This window comes from Manis javanica, chromosome 3 (genome assembly GCF_040802235.1).
Source record: "Manis javanica isolate MJ-LG chromosome 3, MJ_LKY, whole genome shotgun sequence".
NCBI classification, from domain to species: Eukaryota; Metazoa; Chordata; class Mammalia; order Pholidota; family Manidae; genus Manis; species Manis javanica.
The window spans coordinates 81,739,741-81,764,664 of NC_133158.1; the positions used below are offsets into that span (position 1 = coordinate 81,739,741).

General features: G+C 32.6%; 1 protein-coding gene across 9 annotated transcripts in view; it reads right to left on the minus strand.

The window, feature by feature from the left end:
* EPHA6 (EPH receptor A6) overlaps window positions 1–24,924 on the minus strand; it is a 953,598-nt gene that overhangs the window by 450,728 nt on the left and 477,946 nt on the right. For 6 of the 9 annotated variants that reach the window (XM_073231795.1, XM_073231790.1, XM_073231791.1 and 3 more), the window contains one exon: window positions 16,265–16,600. The exons of 1 other annotated variant lie outside the window; for it this stretch is intronic. In XM_073231795.1, coding sequence (XP_073087896.1) covers window positions 16,265–16,600 — 336 coding nt within the window. Of the gene's footprint in view, window positions 1–9,431; window positions 9,522–16,264; window positions 16,601–24,924 lie in introns of those variants that run through there. 2 more of the 9 variants (XR_012129240.1, XM_073231794.1) reach the window with 2 other exon arrangements.

Consider the following 24,924-nt stretch of genomic DNA (forward strand, 5'->3'; position numbering starts at 1 on the left):
TTTATTAACACACAGATATACCCTTTCATTTAGGTATTGCCTAGGGCTGCTTCTGTGTTAGAAGAGGAGAGGTATCTGACAGAGATTATACGGTCTGCACGGATAAAAATATTTACTACCTAATATTTTACAGAAAAAAGTTAGATGTATGGGGATAATGAGCAGATCTGAATCTACCTACATAGAATCCTCACATTTTTAAAATTTGGAATATGTACTGGAAACAGTCCTATTTATGACATGAAAAAACTTTGGTACAGAAAACTACAATGATGTTCCAATTTCACTCAAACTTGTGGCCGAATGAGAAGGAGAACCAGGAGCTCTGGATCCTCAGTCTAAAGTCTATTTACCACATTAAACTCTCCTCTCCATTTATAATTTTTCATCTTTTAACTTTGCATGTTACAATTATACCAAAAAATGATATAACTTAGAAAACAGCTTTGATATAATCATGCAGAATTCTGTAACTTGTAGTTTTTTTATTCTACATATTTTACAAACATATTGATGAATATAAATTGTTAAATTCTTTATTGAAATTATTTCCTAAGTATAATATTTTATATCTTTATATATTTTAGTAAATTATTATGAATAAAGAAGAGTAATACTGTGAATGTTTTGTTAGTTGTACTGTGAAGACTTCTTTGCAGACCTTATTTGTCTAGGTACATATATTTCCTTTAAGTAGAAGGCATTTAGGAAAACATCTGAAAATTTAATTTAAAAGCAGATTCTTCTGTTTAATCATGTATTCCATTATTCAGCAATTTATGAATACTTCCTAGCTGCAAAGCACTGTACTAGGCCCAGAGGGTACAGTAATGAACTCATTTTATTTCAAATTACAAAGCCATTTAGACTGGCTGTGGCAACACCTTTAAACATTTTCTTTAAAATAATTTTGACATGTTTTATAGTTCTCCAGCAACAGATATATATATATATATATATATATTATATATATATATATATAAAAGCCATGGTCATTAATGAATATAAATTGATTCAGCTTAGCAGATAACATTGCCTTTTAAAACAAAATGCTGATTTTACAGAGTATTTTAATACTTGACTAGAGTTATAATTTCAAAATAAAAGTAGTGTACACTATAAATATTAGCTGTTTTAGCTGTAGGATTTTATATCAATTCTAATTCATAGTCTGATCAGAAAATGCTAAAATGAACAATTGCACAAAATGAATAAACAAACATGAAAAGGTAAATTTTCATGTTTGTTTATTCAGTTATTTATCCACTCACCCATTCAATAAACATGTCCTGGGTGCCTACTATGAGCAAGGTGCTATTCTTAAGACTGGAAATACAGCAAATACACATAACATAGCAGAAGTCCTGGTCTCCATGAAGTTCACATTAAAGTTAGTTGTTAGGAGACAGAAAGTAAACATTTGAGTAAATTGGGAAATAGTGATAAGTGTTATGGAAAAAGGGAAGGCAGAAAACGGAGTTAGGAATTGTGGACATAAAAAATTATAATTTTAAACAGAGTGACAATGGGAAGATCCTGAGACAAAACGTCATTTGAGCAAAGACCTGAAGGAGATAACAGAAAGTGGCTGTGAGTCAGGAAAGTGCCTGTAGCACCAGGACAACAGCAAGCAGTCTATAGTATGGCTGCGTGGAATGAGTGGAGTTTTATCAAATGTGTTCTTTGGAACTGACAGAATACATGTATAACCTGAGGTAATACCAGAAAATACATGCATATAAAATATTTTTATTCTTTCATTAAATGTATCTATTGTCTTTTTTCTAAAATTTATAAAATGCGTTGTATTACAAATATGGATATTAATGAACAGTAAAATACTTGTTTCAGGATCAAGATCAAATATTTTGAAAGACCTAAGAACATTTTCTTTTTTAAGGAAAGAAAGATAATTTTAATTATCAGTATTCTTTAATTATCGTCTCTTTCAATTTAAGGAAGGCATAGTGAGAGGCTGGCAAAGTTCACACAATCCAAGGACAGCTCAGAAGCCATTGGGAGTTTATATATTTACTTTGGTGGCTCACCATATTCATATTTTCTGCAGAATCTGATAAAAAGCTATTTTAATATCTGTGTTTAATCTTTATTTTCTGACTAAGATACATTTCTAATTTGTGATATGTAGAGAAGCAAAAAGACTTGTGTAAGTTGTGACTAATTAGAGTTTGGTAACCACTGCCATTCCCTCTAGGTCCAGGTTTCAAATGACAGAACATCCCAATGGTTAACTGGTAAAAAATCTTGGTTTATCATTGTCTTAAGTGGATGATATTGACATTTACGTAGTCCCTGTGTGTGTCAGTTTTCTCATCTGTAAAACAACCATAGTAATACCTTATTGAAGTGCTAGGAACAGTGTCTGACACAGTAAGCAATTTGCAACTTTGTCACTTTAAATGAAAGTTGAATTATATCTTTCCTAAGGTCCACCTAAACTTCAAAGAACAGACTCTTCCTTGAAAAATTTACTGTTAATTGTTTAATAGTAAATGACTGTTAAAAATCATTAAGTCCAGGAGGGGGTTACTTAAAGAAGAAGCTATTGTCCAATAAATGTCTAAAGAAAATGAGGGCCATGGAGTGCAGGTAAAGAAAAATAAATGAGGAACTAGGTGAGAATTCTGTGATAACTTCTCCAGGTTTTTAAAATCATGTTCACTTCAAGTGCAGTTGTTCATTTTAGCATTTCTGCCATGAGAAGAGTTGACAGGCATTCTAATTATCTGATCAGTAGTGGTAGAGATATACATACCTGTGACTTCCCCTCCCTCATCCACCATGTAGGTACAAGATTCTGATGTACCTGTGAACTCACTTCCTGTTTTAGCCTGTAAAGCTATTCTTCGAGGAAGTCACCGTTTCATATACCTGGACTCAGCTAACCAGATACACCCACCCCCTCCTATATTTTACCTGAACTAATCATTATTTGTACATCTCTATTTTCTAATATTACCTCTGGGTATGCTGTTAAGGTAAAACACAGCTTTATGATGCCCTTTCCAATCAACATCAGGCTATTTGTTTCAAGAGAGTAATTAACTTCCTGCTCAATTTGTCACACTTAATTTGAAATTAAGCATGCAAGGCTATTAAAAACTGCGATTGTGGTGGTGTTTGCATCTGGCTGAGGCAGTAGCCCTGGCAGTATTGATTTATCACTCTTCATTTAAATTCCTGTGCCAATGATTTTAGTTCCTAAATGCTATGACTGGCATTTATGGATTTCAAAATCAAAGTGAAAATAAGCTACAGTTAAGAACTCAACAGCTCAGATCAATGAAAAACGGTTTTATAACGTAACACACTCTGCAGTTAGATCCTAGGGGCTTGACCAAAAATGCTTAGTGCTCAGAGATGTTGCTGTAGGAAGACAAGTATCCTACTCTAATGGCTGTTTATAAATCACTATCATAACTGTGTCTTGTAACAGTGCCATGTAAATTTGCTCCCAGATGGAAACTATTTCTTGCTAAGACTGATTCCCTAAAAGAACAACCCCCCAAAAGTAAGCTTTTCCCTCTGGCAAATCTCATCTTTGATATTCAAATCTTTTTATCCAGAATTGTTCATTTTGAGGAAACAGAATATAATACTGTTCCTTAGACCATAATATCGTGGGCAAAATTGTTCCCTAAATTGAATGAGCATGACTCTGAAACTTTCTTATCAAAGACTAACTGTGGAATAAGTCTTGATTCAGTGAAGGCTTCAGATATGTATCTTAAGAATTAGACTTTTTTATAACCCTGCTAAGAAACAAATTGTGAAAGTCTGTTCTTCCTACGCAGACTCATAATCTCAAGGCTCAACTTTCATTGTATGGTCAATCTAAATGCTATTTTACCTTTAGGGTAAAGCCCAACCCAATTAAGCTTTCCTCCTTTGAACCAAAGTATTTGCAATTTGCATCTTATAAATTAAGCACTTAAAAATATTCTTTCTTTTATTGTTTGCTAGCCCTTTTCAGTCTGCTAATATTGTTTCCCATTAGAGTAAGTAAGGCACTAGCTTCTTCCTTTTTTACCTACACTATATGATGGAGTGAGGTACTGATAATGTATTACGGTTTAATAAATGTGTTATCACTCACTTATTGAACAAATATTTACTGAGCATCCACTTAATATCTAGTACTATTCAAGGCTCCAGGAATACAGCAAACCAACCAATAAAATTCAGTGAAAAAGTCCAACCATCATGGAGCATAAATTCAATTGTTGAAAAATCATAATATTTGGAATTTATTACATTATGGAGCTGAGTGGATAAACAACACAGGCAAGTCACTTTAAAAGAAGTTACTTAAGTATGATCTGGGGAAATAACCATATTTTCAAAACAAGTGGTATGCCAAAAAGAAAAAAAAGGAAGAAAAAGCTTAAGGTTAAAAATGACAGAGAGCAGAGTATGAAAAAAAAATGGCAAGAAGGTGGAAAGAAAAAGTGGAGATATTTTTATTTTGCTTAAATCATAAAAATTATTTTTAAATTTACATAGTCAGGTTTCTAATGTGATATCTATTTCTATATTCCAAAACCCATAAGGATTTTTGCTTCTTCTCACTGAGAATAAAGTGATATGGCCTAGAACATGAGAGGTAATATAACAGAGATACTTTTTCCTTACTTTCTGAAAACAACTGCACAACTTGAAGTCACCTTGGCAAACTTTGAGAATACTGAAAATATAACAGTGTAAGACCTATAGCAAGAGCTGTATGCCTGGAAAGTTACAATAAGATTTTCAGGAGGCAGTGTCCTTTTATTTTAGTGAAAGTGTCAAAAAGAATTTTGCATATTTATAAACTTGTTGTTTTCTTATTTTTATTATATCAAGTCTGTGGAATTGTGTAGAAAATGTATTATAAGTATGAAAAGACTATGTGCATAGAATGCTCATCATGTTATCCAACTCAATACTCACTTTGCAGATAAAGAATTTGAGGTGCAGTAAGATTAAATAATATGCCTGAATTCACAGCTGAATAGGAGCAGTTTAGGGACTAGAATTTAAGAGTTGGTCAGGTTCTGACCAGCTGTTTCCTGTCTCTTTATGTCTAAATTACTGGACATTTCAAAAGGAAAAAAAAAGAATGACATTGTGAGCTATAAATTCATGAATATGCAGTTGGTAAATAGCAGACTAAACTATGTACACAGGATATGAAATTACGGACCCTAGAGATCTATAAAACCAAATAGACAATAATCTCTTCTACATATTTTCAGGACATTCCTGCTTAGAGATTACACAACTGAACATTATGCCTTCTGTAGGTCTGTCCCAGGACAATGAGCCTATGAATAAAATGCTTATTGTCGATGTCTCTATGCCTAGCAAAAGTATTTTCTGGTAGTAAAGCTTTAAAAGGTTCACTTAGAGTACAGTAGAAATTCATGTGTACATACATACATATACATATATCCATACACACACATCTAATGCATTTACTTATTTAGTAAACATTTAATGCATGGATTTTATGTAAAAGGTGCTATGTTAGACTTTGGATATATAAACATTTATCTACGATCTAACAGAAAACATTAACATGCAATTTAATCCAGAGAATGGTAAGTATTGTGAAAAGATAAACATAGGAACTATAAAAGGATAATTAGGGCCAGATTATGAAGTACCTCACAAGTCAATTCAAAGAAATCATCAACCATAATCCCACCTCACAGAGAGAAACTGTGCCACATTTGAAAATTTTACTATTCATCTGCTTATGACTATATGCATAATCAGGTAATGATATATAAAATTTCCAACTGCAGCACTTAACAATATTGCTAGCATTATTCTTTTTCATTAAATTTCACATTGTTTTATTAGACACAATAAATAGAAAGGGTAATTCATGTTCATACATGCATATAGTTTTATCCACATGTCTTATGTTTCCTAGGTATTAATATATAATAGTGGATTTAAAAAGGATAATAATTTTAAGGTTCTAGAAACACAATGACATATAATTCTGAAGTTACTGCTGTAGTGGTATGAGAGTTTTGATGAAATCACACTGAAAACAGATACAACTGTTAGCATTTACCAAAGATAATTCCACAGAACAAAAAACAAAAAGCACATTCAATCTGATGAGAAGAAAATTACCTATTATTGTTTTAATTCTCATTTCCTTGATTTTTTTCAAGAATTATTTTTAAAACATATATTAGGCATTGCATTTCTTCTGAGAATTAATAGCTCTTGTCCTTTGCCCACTTTTACCATGGTCTGTTTATCACAAGTATTTTACCCAGCATATACTAATTTTCACTTTATTTATGGCTTTGATATATGAAATTTCTTTTAAAAGCATCTGTCTTTTGCTTTGTAATTAATTTTTTCTATGCTTCTCCACTCACTAGTCATATATTTACCTGTACTTACTTTTTCTTAAGATTTTATCTTTAATATTTGTCCGTTAAATTCTTTGGAGTTTGTTTCAGGGTATTTTCTCAGTTAAGGATTAACTTGAAATATTTTAAGTAATAATTTCCCTCAATAAATTTAATTCAATGAGGTATACTTATCCCACTGACTTTTTTTATGGATTCTTTATCTTATATTACATCTCTTTGTATATTAACAACTTTCTCCAAAGTCATCTTTTTCTGTTCCTTTGATCAGAAACTGTTTTTATCATCTCCTTTGAAAAATAAATTAATTCCTGAAGTGCAAGTTAATTATTTATAAGTGATTTTGATTAAGCATACTTTTCATGTTTTAAGAGGATACTCTTAGATGATAATATATTTTAAAAATGCCATACCCAAATGGAGTAGCACTACATTTTGCATATATGTAACACATTTTTCATCAAAGCAACAGATGACATTTTCAATGTATAAACACAATGGACTGAGTTTTTATAAGGAAGTATGGAAATCCACCATGTATTCACTAAGAAAACTTTTACACAGAAATGTAAGCAAAATTTCAATGAAGAAATGGAATCTTGAGAAAAGCAATTATTTCTTGAAAAGTAAGAATTTGAAAATAAAATGAAAGGGCTTTTAATGTGAAATTAAAATACTATCTGTTTGCCATGTTTATGCATTAAGTCTAGACACTGTAGAATGAGTTTTTGCTTGGTTGTTTTAAATTACAAATATCATTCATCTTAGCTATCTAAGTGTTGCTTTAAATCCCAACCATCACTTATCTTGGCTATCATACCATCTTATAAATCTAATAGATAAATAGGCAACAGTGATTTTAGCATCTTTTGATTCTCAAATTTTAGTTTTTCCTACAAAATCAAGTTTCTATTGGCCAATTTATGTCAAATAATGAATAATACTTCCCATATTTTGCCCAAGGTGCTTTTACCACACTGACAAATTATAGAGGGTTTAAAAGTCAAAGGAAGACAGGAATATGAGTTGGTTCCCTCATCTGAGACTGTGAGCCATCACAGGGGAAAAGAAAAATATACAGAAGTAGAACATGAAATTTAACTTAATATATTGAACATTTGTTAGAAAAATGTTTAGAGAAAGATTATCTCTACTTCTTTCATTTATAATACACAAGTGTATCATCCACAGACCAACTTCTTCCACGTTCTCCAGTTGTGCATTTCTAATAGACTGGAGAATTATTATGCATGAAGGCTCACAAATCTTAAAGGAGCCAAGCGAAAATTTCTGCTTTGAAAGGTCAATAAAACATGTCAAATTCTTTATGAGTACAGAAAGAGAGTATAATTCCTGTTTTAAGGATCTGAGTTGCCTCAGCTATAAAAGTGAATTCAAACTCAGTATTTGCTTATCATCAGTAACTGAACACTATTTAGAGTAGGTTATTTTTTTCTTAAATGAATGTTCCTTGAAGGCACCATTACTGTACCAGAATGATACGGTAGAATCACTCAAAATTTGAAAATGCATTTTTGATAATTCCATGACTCACATTCTCCTTTTGGAGATGAGTCTTCTCTGGAGCCTCATGTTGCCATAGCAGTCATTTAAGAGAATGAGAGGCTCTCGATTACCTTGGAAATGCACAGAGGAGGTACCTCTACAAGAATCCTTAAATCTGATATACTGTCACCACTCCCGTGACATATATTATATATATTTCTGACACTCAGTTCTTGAAAATATATACTGAATCAAATACGATATGTTTAATTTAGTTATTTTTACTTAGGCAAGCTCTCACTTCCGAATTATAGAGAATGTAAGACTGACCACTGGCTGCTCCACAGTAGGCACCACATTTCAAACTCTAAGGCAAGCATCTTTTCTCACTGCATGGCATACAGCATAGGACTTTGACCATCATAGCCACTGACCATATTTGTTTGCTGACTAACACACAATGATGAATAGGAAAAGCAACAACATTGCTATTATGTAAAATATTTTCAGGATCAGCTATGTGAGTGCCTGCTTTAGCTGCAGTCCTGGACCCTGCTTAGGGTTTAGTGCTCAGATATTGCCATCTTGAAATTCTTAATAATTTTATCTCTAATCTCGTTTTTTAAGTGAAGTGTGATAGGACAATGGAGTATGCGTGGGAGCTTGAAGCCCTGGCTCTGGGCAAGATCCAACCCCTGGCCATGTCCCCACACCTCTGGGATGTGTTTTCACCAGCACACTACCCTGCTACCTGCCATGTAGTCTTCCAGTCCCTGCCCAGCCCCTTCACTACTGCCGACTCTCCACCTGGGTTAGGTGACTGTGTTGACTTCTGAGGGAGAACCACATTTGTGCGTTGTTCACTGTCTCCAGCAAGGTTTGGACATGTGCCCAGGAAGGGATTAGGTTAGGCCCACAGGCCCTAAGTGTCGAGGTGTGTGTGTGTGTGTGTGTGTGTGTGTGTGTGTGTGTGTGTGTGTTTTGCAGAGGTGCAGACGCCGTGTCTTAGGAACAAGCATTTTACCCATCCCATGTAGGGAGCCAATAGTTTCCAGGGAGGGGGTTTAAAGACCCTCAGGGTTCTCCTTCCACTGTAGGTTGCAGGCCCTGGCAACCTGGTGGTGGTGGTGGGGTATCTCCATTCTCCCTCCAAGAATCCCTTGCAGAGGGAGTGCCCTGTGGCCTGCATCAGTGCCTGAGGAGATCCTCTGTGGAGACTTTTCCAACCTTTCTGAGTCTGGCTTACATTTGTCTGTTTTGGTCTACTTGAGACACCCTTGGAGATTGTGGATGGGGGAGGGACTATAGGAGAAGAACTGTTTGATTTTGATGGTTCTGCAGACTAGTTTAATGCTCTTAGATTACATTAAAAAATGGTATTGAGCAATAAAAAGATAAATGGTAAAGTTTATGCTAATAACACAAAATTGAATTTTTTTCTTTACTTAGAAGGACATTAGATGGCAAATAAGCACCATGACAAGTTCAGAGAGAGAAACTGTGAAAGGAAAAAGCTTTATATTTTAGTACCTTTTATGACCCTTTTTTCTTGCTTTTTGAACAAAGGGTCCTGCAGTTGTATTTTTCACTGGGCATCACAAATTACGTAGCTGGAACTGACTGTTTTAGAATCCAAACAAAATAGAAAAGTGCTGAGGAATACATGGAAGAAAAAAATGCTATGTAATCTAAAAATGCTATATGGTATTTCAGTCTGATTAAAAGATCAGCAACTAGTTTTCAATCTTTACAAATGAAAATTTTAAGTATAAAGACATTTCACATTTGTAATAGTGGTCAGAATAATGTTAACCTTGAAAATCTTTTATTTTAATTCCTATACATTAATGTTTTTTCCATCTCTTATCAGCAAAATAAAAGACACATTTGGAAAATATTTTTAAAAACCTAGTGTTTAATGGTAGGCACATATGAATTAATTACCCAAATCAGTAAATCTGTTTTGTAGGCAGAGTTTAGTTAATGAGATTAAATTGGCTTCCATTTTCAAAATGAAAGGTTACATTGTAAATGGGCAAACAATTGGCGAGACACATACCTAACCATTAAAGTAGAGCCTTACGTCTTATGATAGATACACAGATTATTCATAATACCATATGTACTTATCTTTACTGGTAACCAGGTTTATTTTTATACAGGATTTAAAATATTTTACTAAATAATCTCTGTGACTAGTTTTTAATTTGTATGGACAAATACCATCGAAAGTACTAACATGGTAGTAGAGACATCATAATAACAGTAAGATTTTATTTTTATACTAAGAAAGTCACCTTCCCTGCAAAATATGCAAATGAGAATTCCTCAGAGAAACAGCTGATGACTGTAAAAGCCAACTGCTCAAAGTCAAGTTTAAGATTAAACACATTTTTCTAGCAATGTATGATCACCAAGAAAAAAACTTAATTGCTATTAAAGGATGGGTTAGTATTGATTAAAACCTTTTGTTAAAAATCCTGTAAGTGCAGTAGCAGAAGACTTAGTAATCATGAAATTTAGTATATGATAGAGAGTATATATGTGATAATATTATCTTGTTACTTTCTAGACAGAGTCCTGCTTAAATTTATGGCTTTGCCCTTTTTATTCCCACTGCCTGGAATAGCCTTATATATTCTCAGGTTTTCTCTTCAACTCATGATCTGCTCAAGTTATCAGGAGAGGTGATTTTGGTGTCCCTATTTAAAATGTCCCTCTTCCCATTATTTCCAAATCTCACTCTGCTTTGTTCTTCATGGCACATATTGCTACTTAACACTAAAATATATTGTCCATGAAAACAGGAATGCTGTTAACTTTTTTGTTTGTTTTCTCCTTTATTTGCTACATCTCTAGTACATAGAACAGCTACTGGCTGACAGCAAATATGCAATAAATATTTTTGAATTAATGAATGAGTAAATTAATGAATGAAAGATTAACTCAAACCATCCCTGATTTCTGTTAATTCAGTCAAAGGAGATTATTAAGTTACAGAAAATGAAGACCCAGGATATTCTTAGAGAAATAACACATCTTTGTTTTCAAGAAGCCTACATGTTGATTGGGAAAGCAAAATATTTTAAAAAATATGATTATGGTCCATTGAGAGAGAAACATGTATGCTATTAGACATAACTGACTGGGAGCAGTCTAGTTTCTGTACTTACTGACTCAGAACTGAGCCACTGACTGACTTCAGCAAATCAGTTGCTAAGGCCTAAGGGCCTTTTCTTTATCATTCATTTGCTCAAAATACACATGCCACAAAAAGACACTGGACTTGGAAGTAATTTGATATTTCTCAGGAGTAAAAATAAAATTTATAATCATTGAGACACCACTGTAATTTAGTATCTGACTGGAACAAAAAGTTATTTAGTTATGATTAACCAGACTGACATTTAAATTATCTTCCATAAATAAAATATTCCATGTACTTTTCAGAAGACAAATGCTTTACCTTAGGAGATAGGAAATTTTATCCTTCAATATAAGGTGTCTGTAGCTTTTTAATGTGTAATTTTCTATTGTTGAAGAAATACAAAAAATACAAGTGGTACAGCATTTCTGTTGGTTTAAACTATGTTTACTTCCTTTAAAAAAGTACTTGTTATGCCACTGGTTGTGCTTAAGTGTATTTTTAGTAAGCATTTAAAACTTCTATGCTGACTTTTTTTGCTTTGAATAGACTTGCACAGATTTTAGAAGAAAAAGATACTTGCTGTCAAGAATTTTGAGAACACAATGAGGATTGTGAGAGACATAAATACATAAATATATTAAAATACAGATATAAAGACAAATGAATGTTTAGAGTGTCCCTAATTACCTACTCCAGCAATGTATAAATGGTTGACATTTGAAACAAACTGTATTTCCAAAACAGTGAACTGTAAATCAAGCAGACATCTCAAGCTTATAAGTAAATGGAGACTTTTGTTGATTTAAATCTATTTCAGTTCAATTAATTACTGCTGTTTGGGCAAGACATGAAATCTCCAATCAAAATGTCAGTCTAAGGCAAGACCTATGCAGAATAGTTACCCAATGGCAAAGACAGGAGTATACAATATGTATTTTAAGAAGCCAATGAATTGGACAACCTGCTTCTGACAATAATTGCTTTAGAGACCCATTAGCAAATATCAGCAGAATTGGTTTGTAATTTAGCATGCTTTCACTTTGAACATGTCCCCTAAAGGTTTTTGTGCCTGTCAAGATATCTACAAAGTTTGTTTCTGGTTGACTATCCATGGTTAACATTTTCCTTTACTGTGTATGACCTGAATAACTCCTCTTATTGAACTACACATCCTAGTTTTCCTATCTTGCACTGAAGATTAAAATCCAATGTTTTACAAGTATTGCTTTCTTGTTTTACTCTCTAAATGAAATACTTTTAAAGGCCATTTAAATAAACTATGAAAATAGAAGGTTGCAAATATAGCTTTCTGGGATTATACAAGTCAGTTAATTATGCTTTATTGCAAAGATTCCTGATTATGAGAGTCATAGTCTTAAATCTATATTCTTATTTATACAACTAGAATCAGAATAATCAAGGAATGTTTTTGCTAACTACAGCTAAGTGGTTCTAAATAATTTGTAAATTGTTGTTTCTTATTTGTTTAATTGTAAACAGATAAACAATTAAGTCAGGATTGCTTAATATGGTTTCCTTCATATTTCTTAAATATGAGGAAAGATATACACATATAGTCCACTACATGAGAAAATGCAATTCAATACAAACATCCTCTTTATTCTTATAATCCACACTGTACATAGGGAGTAGCAGAAACATAACACAACTGTTTATATTTTTTAATCTCTAATATTTTTCCCTTACTTATACAAGTATTGCCTCATAAACAGTTTTATTATTTTCTTACTGTGCTTGATTTGTTAGTCATCAGTACTTAATCCTTCATTTGTTCAACCTTTGATTACTTCTATTCAGAATTCTTTCCCTTCTCCCTCATTTTGCTGAGGCACATTCTACTCATCTTTCAGAACAGAACTTAATTTAAATTCCGCTTCCTCAGGAACACCTCTCAGAGCAACCTGTACTTCCCTTGTGGTGACTTACCACATAGTAATTACATATGTGTCAGATTGTTTATTATTTGACTACCCTCAAAAGTATAAGGTTCATAGGGCTCACTCATTATTGTATATATGTTGAATAAATTAAAGGTTTATGATTAGCACATTATCACTTTTTCATTTTAGCATAAAAACAATGATACATAACCTACAGATAATGAGACAAATAATTCACTGCGGTCCACTGGGTCCAGTTAAATTGTACTGTGTTATCAGGTAACTTTGGAAATTGCTTTCAAGTTGCTTCAAACAAAATTTCCAATGATAACCAACTAAGATGATGGGAAATCCCTTCTTCCATTTGTAATAGGGAAACAATTATCTCATTAAGGATAGAACAAAATGTTGACAGCTGAAGTTTGATTCTGGCACACTTGGTTTCTCTTAGCTCCTTTTTACCCAATGCTAGGTTCTGACCACTTTTGATGTGAAAGAGTAATGGATGCATCCATAGACTGACTTATTTCATAATGTGACACTTGACAGAAGTATTTGCATTTTTTAATGTGATTCTCTGAGATCAGAATTTCAGGCACAAGGAGAAAGGGTCTTCTTGGTGTCTTTCTAAGTTATGACATGGAGACTTTCACGCATTAAGGTTGCTTACAATATTGTACTAAGCATTCTATAGCAATATTTTAGTTTAGTTTAGGACCTTTATGTACTTTTCAATAAAATTTAAATATATTTTTTATTTTTATTATTATTTATATCTAAAACAAAGTTGAATTACATTAAAATTAATTATTTCTTAAGATTCTTCAATAAAGATAAATTTATTGGGGGGGATTATTTAATGGTATAATCTTTCCAGAAAGTATAGTATTATTGTATGGATACTATATCTCATTTTGTGCTTAATATACCTTTTGTCCTTAGAGCAATACAGTTTTAATTAATTCTCTTACTTTAAAAGTGAGAAATAATTTATATTCTGTCCTTCCACTAAATAGAAAAGTAGACAAAATGAACTCTCTTCTAATCCTAGAATGGAAGGCTGCTGTATGTATTATGCATGGAATTATGCAAACATATTTACATATATATATATTTTAAAGTGATATATTATTGTTATCCTCAAATTTAATTATTTCTACCCTATAATTAATAAAGGTTGTAGGACTCATTTGTATTTTTTGATTAGGTGGCAGCAAAACAGTCTTAGAAATAATCTGCTAAAGCAGAGTGGAAGAGAATATACTATTCTGCTTTATCCTGCAATTACACTGGACAAGATTTTGTTGATACTATGGGAAAGAAGAAATAGGAATTCCATTTTGAACAGCCATAAAGCAAATTCTATGATGTGGAGCTGTTTGATAAATGAAGGGGAAAACTGCATAGTAAATACAAAGATAGTGGTTATACAGTACTATCAGGCTTTGCTTTATTTATTTGATGTATTTCTGAAAATTATCAGCAAAGTGAACTAATATATAGTATTTTGAATGAAATAGCTACATGCATTTCAAATATATTTTCAGTAGAATATTGAAGTTTTCTTCCTGTATATTTGTATAGATTTAGCAATGCAAATAAAATTTTTATTTTGCAATAATTAGAGAAGCACAGAAATTTGCCAAAAAAATGTATACTGAGGTCCCATACAGTCTTTATCCAGTCTCCCCAAATGTTAACTTCTTGTAAAACTATAGTACAACATTAAAGCCTGGAAACTGACATTGTTAAAAATCCATGCAGCTCCAGTGTATGTATTTATGTGTATGTGCATGTGTATAGCTCTATGTAATTTATCACATATGTAGCTTCATGTAACTACCACCATGATCAAGATATATAATTGTATCGTCAACACAAGGCGCCTTCCAACTACCCCTTCATAACCACATCCCTTTTGCCCTAATCTCTAACACCTGGTCTCCAGTAATCTATTCTCCATGTCTATAATTATGTTATTTCAAGAATGTTATGTAAATTAATAATACAGTATGCATCCTTTTGAGAATGCTTATTCACTCAACACAGTGAGCTTAAAGTTAATCCAAGTAATATGTATCAATAGTGTTTCTTTTTATTGCTGAATAGTATTTCAACATTTGCAATATACTTTTATTTTAAATATCACCCTATGCTACCCTAGTGTATGATATGAGCCGAATTGCACTCCCCACCCCAATTCATATGTTGAAGCCCTAAGCTCAGTACCTCAGATTGAAGACAGGGCCTTCAAAGAGGTAATTAAAGTAAAATGAGATCATATGGGTGGGCTTTAATCCAGTATAATGGTGTCCTTATAACAAGAAGAGATTAGGACATGAACACACAGAGGAATGACTTTCTACAAGCCAAGAAGAGAGGTTTCAGAATGAAATCAAACGTGCTGACACCTTAATCTTGACTTCTAAGCCTCCAGAATGTGGGAAAATAAATTGTTTAAGCCACCTAGTCTATGGCATTTGTTATAGTAGAACTAGCAAACAAATATAGTGTATAAGAATGGTTTTATCTTTATAAATCTGTTTTATACGTATATGTTCATATACAACAATACTTTCTGCTATAAGACATGTGTTGGTGTAGCCACGTAATTTATGAATGCTCCTCAAAAGGAGTTTTAAAAATCTCTGAAGCTTTTCCTGTACAGAGCTCTACAATAAATTATGTCATGGGGAATTAAAAAGAATATACACATAAAAATCATAGGGGTATTCATGCCTAACTGTGTTGCAGTAAAAATCTATACTGTTTTAGAGAGCATTTAACTGAATTGGACTTTTTAAAGAAGAGAGTTTAACTACTTTTTACAAACTGCACTTAAAAAAATATTGGATACATGCCTGGATATTTTTGCTATTTCTTTTCAGAGTGGAACATGGTTAAACATTTTAGCTGCAATGTTTTTATAATATAGATATGAGTTATAATTAATATAAATAATAGTTTCTCTCTTTGATATGGAAACGATATGGCAGCATAAGTGGGGCAACTGAATTTCAATTCATTTAGCAACACGTTTTATGTCTGCTATTAAGTAATAAAGACTTGCTTATCAAGATATGTTGGTATAGGATTATACCAAAAACATAAATGCATAAACATTAGAGATAAGCACTATATCTAACCATACTACTAAGAAGTAATATCAAAAGTATCTTTCTGCACCTTGGGAAACAAAAATAGCAACCAAAAAATCACTTCTGTAGTGGAGAGTAAACAACTACACCCTAGCAAATATAGGTCCACCAAAAGGGAATTATGGGTCTGCTCTGAGAGACAGCAGTGGAACTTACCATCTTGATCCGTGGTCACTGTAACAGCTGTGAATGGCTTGGGAGAAAAACTCAACTCAGAAACTCCATTCATGGCTTCTATTTCAAAGGTGTAATTCACGTGAGACACAAAGTCAAGAACTATCACGGAATTGTTGATCAGGCCAGTATGTCTTGGGATGAAGCGGAGTCCTCCACCACAGTCCTCACACTGGCTGGTGTCTAAGCCACATTTCTTACAGATTACACTGTATGTGAGATCTTTTCTCCCTCCTGTGTCACTTGGTGGGCTCCATTCCAATATAAGGGCTGTTTCATTGATGTTAAAAACCACATTCCTAGGAGCTGAAGGTGGCCCTAGAGAAAAGCAATTAAAAGACAAATGTACACGTATAGGACAATGAATTATGGTGCTAACTTGAAAACTTCATCAACAAACATTTGTTGGTCTTTTATATTAGTCTGAGCTCTCCCTTCTGACAGGAACCAAGAAGAAATATGGTTAAAAAAATCTTATTAAACCTAGTATAAAAGATGTCTTAGAGGTGAAATGGTCTATATCTTAATTTTTTGGCATATGAATTTTGGTATTTAATATCAAAAGCTGCAGATCTCTAAAAGATATGGCAATTATACTTTAAGAACTTGACTTAAATATATATACTAACCAAACATTATATTAAATATGTGATGGTTTTAAATACATTATTAACAATTATATCACCATTTTTAGAATTTAAATAAAAATAGTAATATACATATACAAAACATATCATGTTTAGTCTTCCAGTCTTTACTATATACTTCATATGTAGATGAAACTCCCATTCATCATCTTTGACAATCCCTAGGATCCATTTCTCACAGGCTGAGAATAAATGACAATAAATTTGGATGGATCAAAAGTTTGGGAGAAGAGGAAGAGAAAGAGAAGTTGGAAGTGGCATTAAAGATTTTACTAGAGCTTTGCCAATTCCATAGCATAAAAGCATCATAGGGAAGAGATAAAAGGGGTGATACGTAAGATATGGTGATTAGAGTTTCATTTGGATTAACTTTACTAAACACAAGTAAATGCATTTTTTAGAAGCTTATAATCCTTATTTGTCATCAAGACTGCATTAACAAAGTTGGTTCCAAGAGTGCATGAGCATCTTTCCTTGGCATTTTTTCTCACTATTTTTTCATAGGGATAACAATACATAGAGTATTTAATATCCTTCAACTATTCTAGCCTCTTCTTAAAATTGTATCATAATCTTTTATACTTATCTGAGTCCTTCAAACCTCAATTTCCTATCATTCATTGAACAAGTATTAACTGAACAGTATCTTTACCAGGTGGAGATACTAGGCCAAGTTTTATATGTGAAATACTACAGAATCCTTTTTTAGACTTTGTTTATGATAGATATTTTGAAAAATAATCCATAAAAATAATGCATAAAAACAATATAGCATTCCTTTGGTATTTTGGAAGTGTCAGTTTTAAGAAATCTAAAACAATTATTTAAATTTCTTCCATCAAGATAATTTGCTTAGAAGGTGGGAAGGAATACTCTGACATTCTATTGATAGAAAGAAATTCGAGTTGTGATATAGTCTCCATCTGGATTTCAAGATACAGTCATTCATTCATTAAATATATATATATATATATATATATGTGTATATATTTAGTGATAACTAATTGTGCCAGATACTTCATAGATCTGGATTTACAGAGTGAATATAATAGATGTTATTCCTGCTTTCTTGTTGTTTACATTTTAATCAAAGGTATTGATAACACACAGATGAATAAAATTCAAATTATAGTAAGTGCAATTATGGAAATCAGAAGGAACGGAGCTGAGATAAAAAACTATCAGGTGGTTCAATCTGAGGAATTCTGAGAAAGTCCCATGGAGGTGGTAAAGAGGATGTGTACAGGAGTGGCAAGAATATTAGGGGCAGAGGTTCTTCAGTCAAGAAAGATTTTAAAATAGTCATGGAACTGGCAGAAAATCACTTTGCCTAAACGCAAAAGGTAAAAGCAAGAAATGAGTTTTAAGGAACAAGAAGAGATGAGATAATGCAAAATTGCTAGCCTCACTGGTTATTTTTCTGAGTCTGGTTATTTTTTTGTGATCAACAGGAAGAAACAGATTTTATGTATGGAAGTAATATGTTTTAAGAAAAACATTCTGACTGCAGTGTAGGGAATGAGCTTAGTAAGTACATAGTACAAAGTAGTGAGATCTATTATATGGTGTTAGAGTAGCATAACATTAGTCATAAATCTATATGACTGTGCATAAGGTTTGAGATATTAAGAAGTGTTATTAAATATTTCCTTCTTCTTTTTGCTGTGTCCTGATACCAGCAATCTGATGGGTAGGGGCCTCAGCCGCTTGTATGTATATCACCTAAAGCTAGACTTAGAACAGGATGGTTTTTCTAAAAGGCTTCTACATAACTTGCTTTATGGCATTTTGTGTCCTAGAGTTACAGAAACATCTGCCTTCAGAAAGGACAATATGGAAGGGATTACAAACTAGAGCACAGGGACAAGTGTAGCTTTTTACCTCCAACCTAGACTTATGACTGGGAGATAAAGATTCATTATCATTATCATAATAATATCTTCCTACAGAATGACATATTCATATTGTTGCCATTTTCTCTTATTTATAATGGAAAACATGAATTATTATTCATTTATATTCTTACGAATAGGAAGAATGTTATCAATTATGCTATGGGTGTCTGCAAGTATATTACTGTCCGCCTGGAGATACTTTCACAAAAAGGCAGACACCCTTCTTACTCAAGGGCCTTCATACCAATTTGCATGACGATTAAATAGCTCTTTAATTGCTGTTAAATTATGCCAGCTAAACTGTGATTTCATGCCAATATTAAGCTGTAATGACATGCAGTGAATCATTTACTAAGATTTAGAACTTGGAACAAAGAGAGACAATTAATTCTAATCCTCAGATTCAACTAAATTATGTGTCACTGGGCTTTTATGAATGTGGCCTGATTGCTTTGTTATCATTTATAAATTACACAAAGATTATGTAATACATTGGGGGAAAAACTGGCAGCTATAACCCTTTTGGAGACATTTGTATTGAAAACTCTAAGGGATATCCTTATGTTGATATATTTTTTTCTTTAAAAAAGACAAGTAATTCACATAGAAGAAAAGCAGTCTCTGCACTTCACCCTCCAGACTGACTTCATAAGAAAAGGGCAATTATTCTGATTTTCAACTAGCTTCTATTCAAGCCCATCATATAATAAACCTTACATAACAACTATAATTTTATTTTCACTAGTTTATCTAGAAAATACCTTTTCAAGTTTTCTTTTTTTTACTTCAATTTGTATTTTCCCTTCACACTTTTAAATAATAAAGGAAGAGTGCTCTAAGAGTAAATGTGGGGGAGACTTGTGGCAGTGCCAGCTCTTCCTTTCCCAGAAACACATCTGGCCCTGCAGTCCCCATCTTCTTCTCAGAGCAGCAGAGGTCAGGTGGGCTATGATTCTTGGTCTGTTTTAATTTTTTTTATGAAAAACGTTTTTAAGCAGAATTGTATTTACCAAAATATATCCTGTGCAATAGCCCTAGTCCCATATCACATAAAAAAATGAGTTCAGTGCCCAAATTAAGAATTCTCTGACCAAGTGATGCTGAAACAAAAGTAATGCAACTTGCTTCAGTTTGTAGAATCTAACATTTCCCCAACATTTGTTCATAAAACCTTATTTTCCAAGAAGCATCTGGAGGAATACCATCCATCCTTTGTCAGAACACCCTTAAATAAGGGTTGACACAGAAGGACAGCAAACTTAAGGGTCAGATTTTAGTTACTGTTAGTTACTACATTAACTGCTATAGATTTATATTTTATGTTAATAATTGTAGAAATATATTAATTCACAAGCAGGGGTCTTTTTCATATTGACTGTAAAATGACTATTTACCCATTAACTCTATAGCTAATTGTGATTAGAAGATGTATTTTTAAATTTAAGAACAATGAAAATTTGATTCAAATAACTGAGGATACCAAGTCATGAAAGACTATTGTCCATTAAACTATATTTTACCAATTCTTAAGTTATTACCTGGCAATAATTTAAATGTGTTTGTTAATTTAACAACTACCAAAAATGTAGTAGTACAGTTTCCTAATAAAAAGTAAATTTCTTTATGAGCTTGCAAATGAGAGAAAAATAGTTCTGTGTTAATCTATGTCAAAAAGAACCATAAAAAATATACTGAACCATCAAGAGATGTTTAGGTAAATGCTTTTGCAAATAAGTAAATTGTAAAATTTACTAAAGAAAAATACATAGGAACAAATGAAAACATGTATCTCTAGACTTTAATAATATACAAAAATTATGTTGTCAGATCTGCATATAGACATAATTTAAAACTCTAAGTCATCTCATTCTTTACATTATCCCTATTAATTTTAACTTTTATCTATATCCACATTGTTAATCTGATGTTCTTCCTATATAAAACTTGATAAGTATATTAATAAGAACATCTATAAACAGAATGTTGTATTTTCTTCTAAACCACTTTGTGCTATATCTGTTTCATAAAATGCTTGTATATTTGGAAATTGATGATGAGTAATCATAAAACTGGTACCTCACCCCCACCATTGGGAAGGGACTAAATAATTTTACTCAGACAAAGAAATGAGGCCCAGGAAAACATTATAATTATGTTGGGGTCATGCAGTGAATTAATGATAAGATAATACCTAGGTATTTTATGTTTAGATTTCTTTTAACTCTACTACATTGTAGTTTGCCTATAGGTAGAAAAAAAACCATGTAAATAGATATTAGAGATATTTTATAGTGTTTTGCTTAAAGGGAGTATTGTCAACTGCACATAATCAAAACATACATAATAGCAAGCAATGTATACAGTCTTCTTACAACAGATTCTTTTTAATAATGCTCTCTTGGAGCATTTAAAACACAGTTTTATATACAGAAGAACAACTGAAAATTAAATCTTCAAGAAAAATATTGCTCAAAATACAGTAGCATATGCATTTCAAATCCTTTGCAGCTCACAAATCTCATTTTCTTTAATGTTATTGCACCTACTTCAGTAGCTAAATTGATGTCTAAAATGAAGACTTGTTAGGCATTGTTTTCATAGTACTGAATGAGGATTCAGGTAATTCCTTTTAGATTTTCCCATTATTTCTAAAATTCATAGTTAAAGAAAATAAAAAATGGAATCTAATAAAGCAAATATTATTCACTTCCAGAATAAGATCTGAAACTCTAAACCTTGCCTTCATAGCCCCAACAACACCTCAGCCTCTTGTTCCCTTTTGCTGCATCTCAAGGCCTTGGCACATGCTGTTGTTCTTTACCTCTTTTTGATCTGTGAAAAATTCTTATTCACCTTTCATATTTAGGTGTTACCTCCTTTGTGACACCTCCTTATTGTCCTCAGGCAAATATGTCCACTTTTATACCTTGTGAGCATGTATTCAAAAATATAACCAACATTTTTAAGCACTCTATTCTTAAATATTTTGTTCTGAGGAGTGTACTTAATATTTCACATGATTTATTTCATTCAATTATTACAATAAACCTTTAAAGGATGTTCTTATTATCCCCATTTTATAGAAGAGGGGACTCACACTTAGCAAGTATACATATTATACTGAAATATTTGTGTTCATATATACAAGTCTATCTTGGTCCAGCTTGATCCAAAGGCAATGTGTGCTTTAACTAAGGGAATGAATAGATTGCACAGTTTTGTACAATCCTCCAGTAATAACTTTTCACATAGTACAAATTTTGACAAATATTGGAAGGCCAGGAGTTCAAGGTTATTGTCTTCATAAGAGCCTGGTGTTATTAAGGATAGATCCACATGATTTGAAAATCACTTGAGAAGTGGAAGGGGATGTTTATATTATGACAACTGAGATTACTAATAAAGACCCATAGCAAAATGGGCAGCCACCCAAGCCACCCATCTCTTTACCCACTGGGAAGGAAAATAAAAGCTCCTCAAAATACAGTGCTGTGGACATTTGAAAACCTGAAAAGAAAACATGTGCAGCCTCAAATTTCTATGGTATAGATTACAGATACATAAAATTCCAAAAAATAGTTATCAACCATTCTCATCAATGCAGAAAAACATATATAAGTGCATAGATTAACTAACTGTAAAAATGACAGAAATGTGTTATAGCTGAGCAGGTCAAGAGTTAAAGGGCAAAACCATATGTATGATAAAAGCACTTTAAAATAAAAATGAAATAATGAGAAGGCTGTTTTTAGGTTTTCAGAGTCAAATATCATCCAGTGTCCCTAATATAATGAAAAACAAAATTATGCACACCTACATACAGCTGTTTCTTTATTTAGTCAATTATTTTTAATTAAACACTTAGAAATAGAAAAGTAAATATGGAGACACTAAGCACTGCCATGATTTGGGAGTAAAAAACAAAACAATAAACAAACAGATTAAATCTAACAAACCTTTCTCAAAATGTATAACATTGTGAGAATAACTATGAACACTCTTTCCATTTATGAATGTTTCTTGATAACTGGTCTATTGTGTACAAGTAGATGATACTGAGTGAGACAACAGTAGGGGCCAGGTATAGATTTGCTCTGGCAGCAAGCAGTGACATAATTCTCCAAAAGCATCAGAATGAACTATTTAGTATCTCTTCCTATAGAGAAATGTCTCCCAGGTTAGTTGGTAAAAGAACTTCTGTTTAAATAAAAATAAACTATTTGTGTTTAAAAAGCTGCATGAAGCTCATGTGACATCTTACATCAGTGATCTGTATTTAGGAAACTGGGATTCATTACATACAGGTATCTATTCTATAATGTAAGGGTCATTTTAATTTTAAAAATACATCATGGTAATATACAGAGTGAATATTTAGAGTTATTTTCTATTATATGACAAATCCAGAATATAACACAGTCTTCTAGAAGTAATAAAATCCACCTTTGTAACCTCTCCTTTGATGGCCTCCTTCAAATTGTGGCTGTTACACTGTGTTTACAATGAGCCACCTAGCTAATCAGTTATGCTTTTGTATTTCAATTGTGAGACAGAAAAGCAAGGAACTGGATGGTTTTCTCCATTGAAAATGTGCTTAGAGAAGAGATGGAGAAAAAAGAGAGATAGCAAGCAGAACGGGGTACCTGGATGAGAGCATTCTATACTCACCCCAAAGTGGAAGACCTGAGTAGGACAGCAGAAATGAAGTAAAATGCCTCTTCGGCTACATCTCAACACACTGTTCTACTCAAAGTAAGGCTGAGAAAATAATGAATTTATCAGTTGGCCAATTATTTCAACAATAAATAAGCCGTGTTTTACAATTATTGGCCTTAGAGCAAAAGTAAATTCAACTTTTACACTTTCATTCAATCCCTGTCACTGTATGATAAATACAAAGACACTAAGACATGAAATTTGCCTTGTATTAAGAATAAAGTTGGAAAAAAATGATTTTACTTAAAAGATACTTATATATTTAGATGACCTGAAAAAGTGAAATTTTTAATGATGTGCATTAGGATTATGCACATATATGATTTAAATTTTACATTTTGAATTTTTCTAACTAGAAAAACACAAATGTTTATAGAATGTGTTATCTCCCAACTCCTATTCAGTGGCTTTTAAAAAATCCTATTAATTTAAGCACATGAGAAACATCAAAGTAAAAATTCCATGACTGTGGAATTATGTTTTGTCTAACTTTTCATACATCTGTACACTAGATCCTCACTTCATTTATCTTTATCCTGTCACGGTCTCTGCCTTTCCTGCTGACAAGTACTTTCTTAGTAACTCTTATTTTTCTTTGTTTCTTCAACTTCAGTGAGTGTTGTTCTCCTCTGGCTTGGAAAAGCCTTAGACAGTTATTTTGATAACTGACTCCTTGGCAGGCAGCAGGGTCTTGTATGCTCTGAACTGCTCTCAGAGGCGACCCTAACTGAGCAAGACTACGTTGTTGTGGAGTGTCCTCCACAGCTCACCCTTAATAACACAGAACATACATAATGAGTTAGCTGAAAAATAAAGTTAAGAATTTATGAAGTAGATTAAGAAATTAGAGAAAACATCTCAGTATTTCATTTTAAATTTCTTATTTATAATTTATTTTATATATTTTGCAGTTCATATAAAAAGGACACAATGAATTTTAAGAAATCAAGAATCCTTAATCTTGGAAGAATGCGGCTGATGTAACTGGAATTAGGACTGTCTGAGAGATCCTTATTATAGTTAAAATTGGAGAAGGAGAGACAAATCAGGGATGGACTTCGAAAGTCCTTGGATTAACTTTTACAATTTTGCCTAACAGGGGTTGGGCTTTGAAAGATGTTAGGCAGAAGTGCGAATATGATCAAGGTTTTGTTTTTGGTTAGATAATATTTTCTAATAGTTTGGAATATTTATAGGGGTAGAAGACTGAAAGAAGGAGACTAGCCAGAATATTATTAAATCAGTCCAAAGGGAAGTTGGAGGCCTTAAATTAGAAAGATAGGTCCAGGAATTGACAGGAAGAAATGGACAGAATAAATGCCAAGAAGTAGAACTGATAGGACTTGTGACTACTTGGACATGTCAAGGTCGGGGTGGGGGGTAT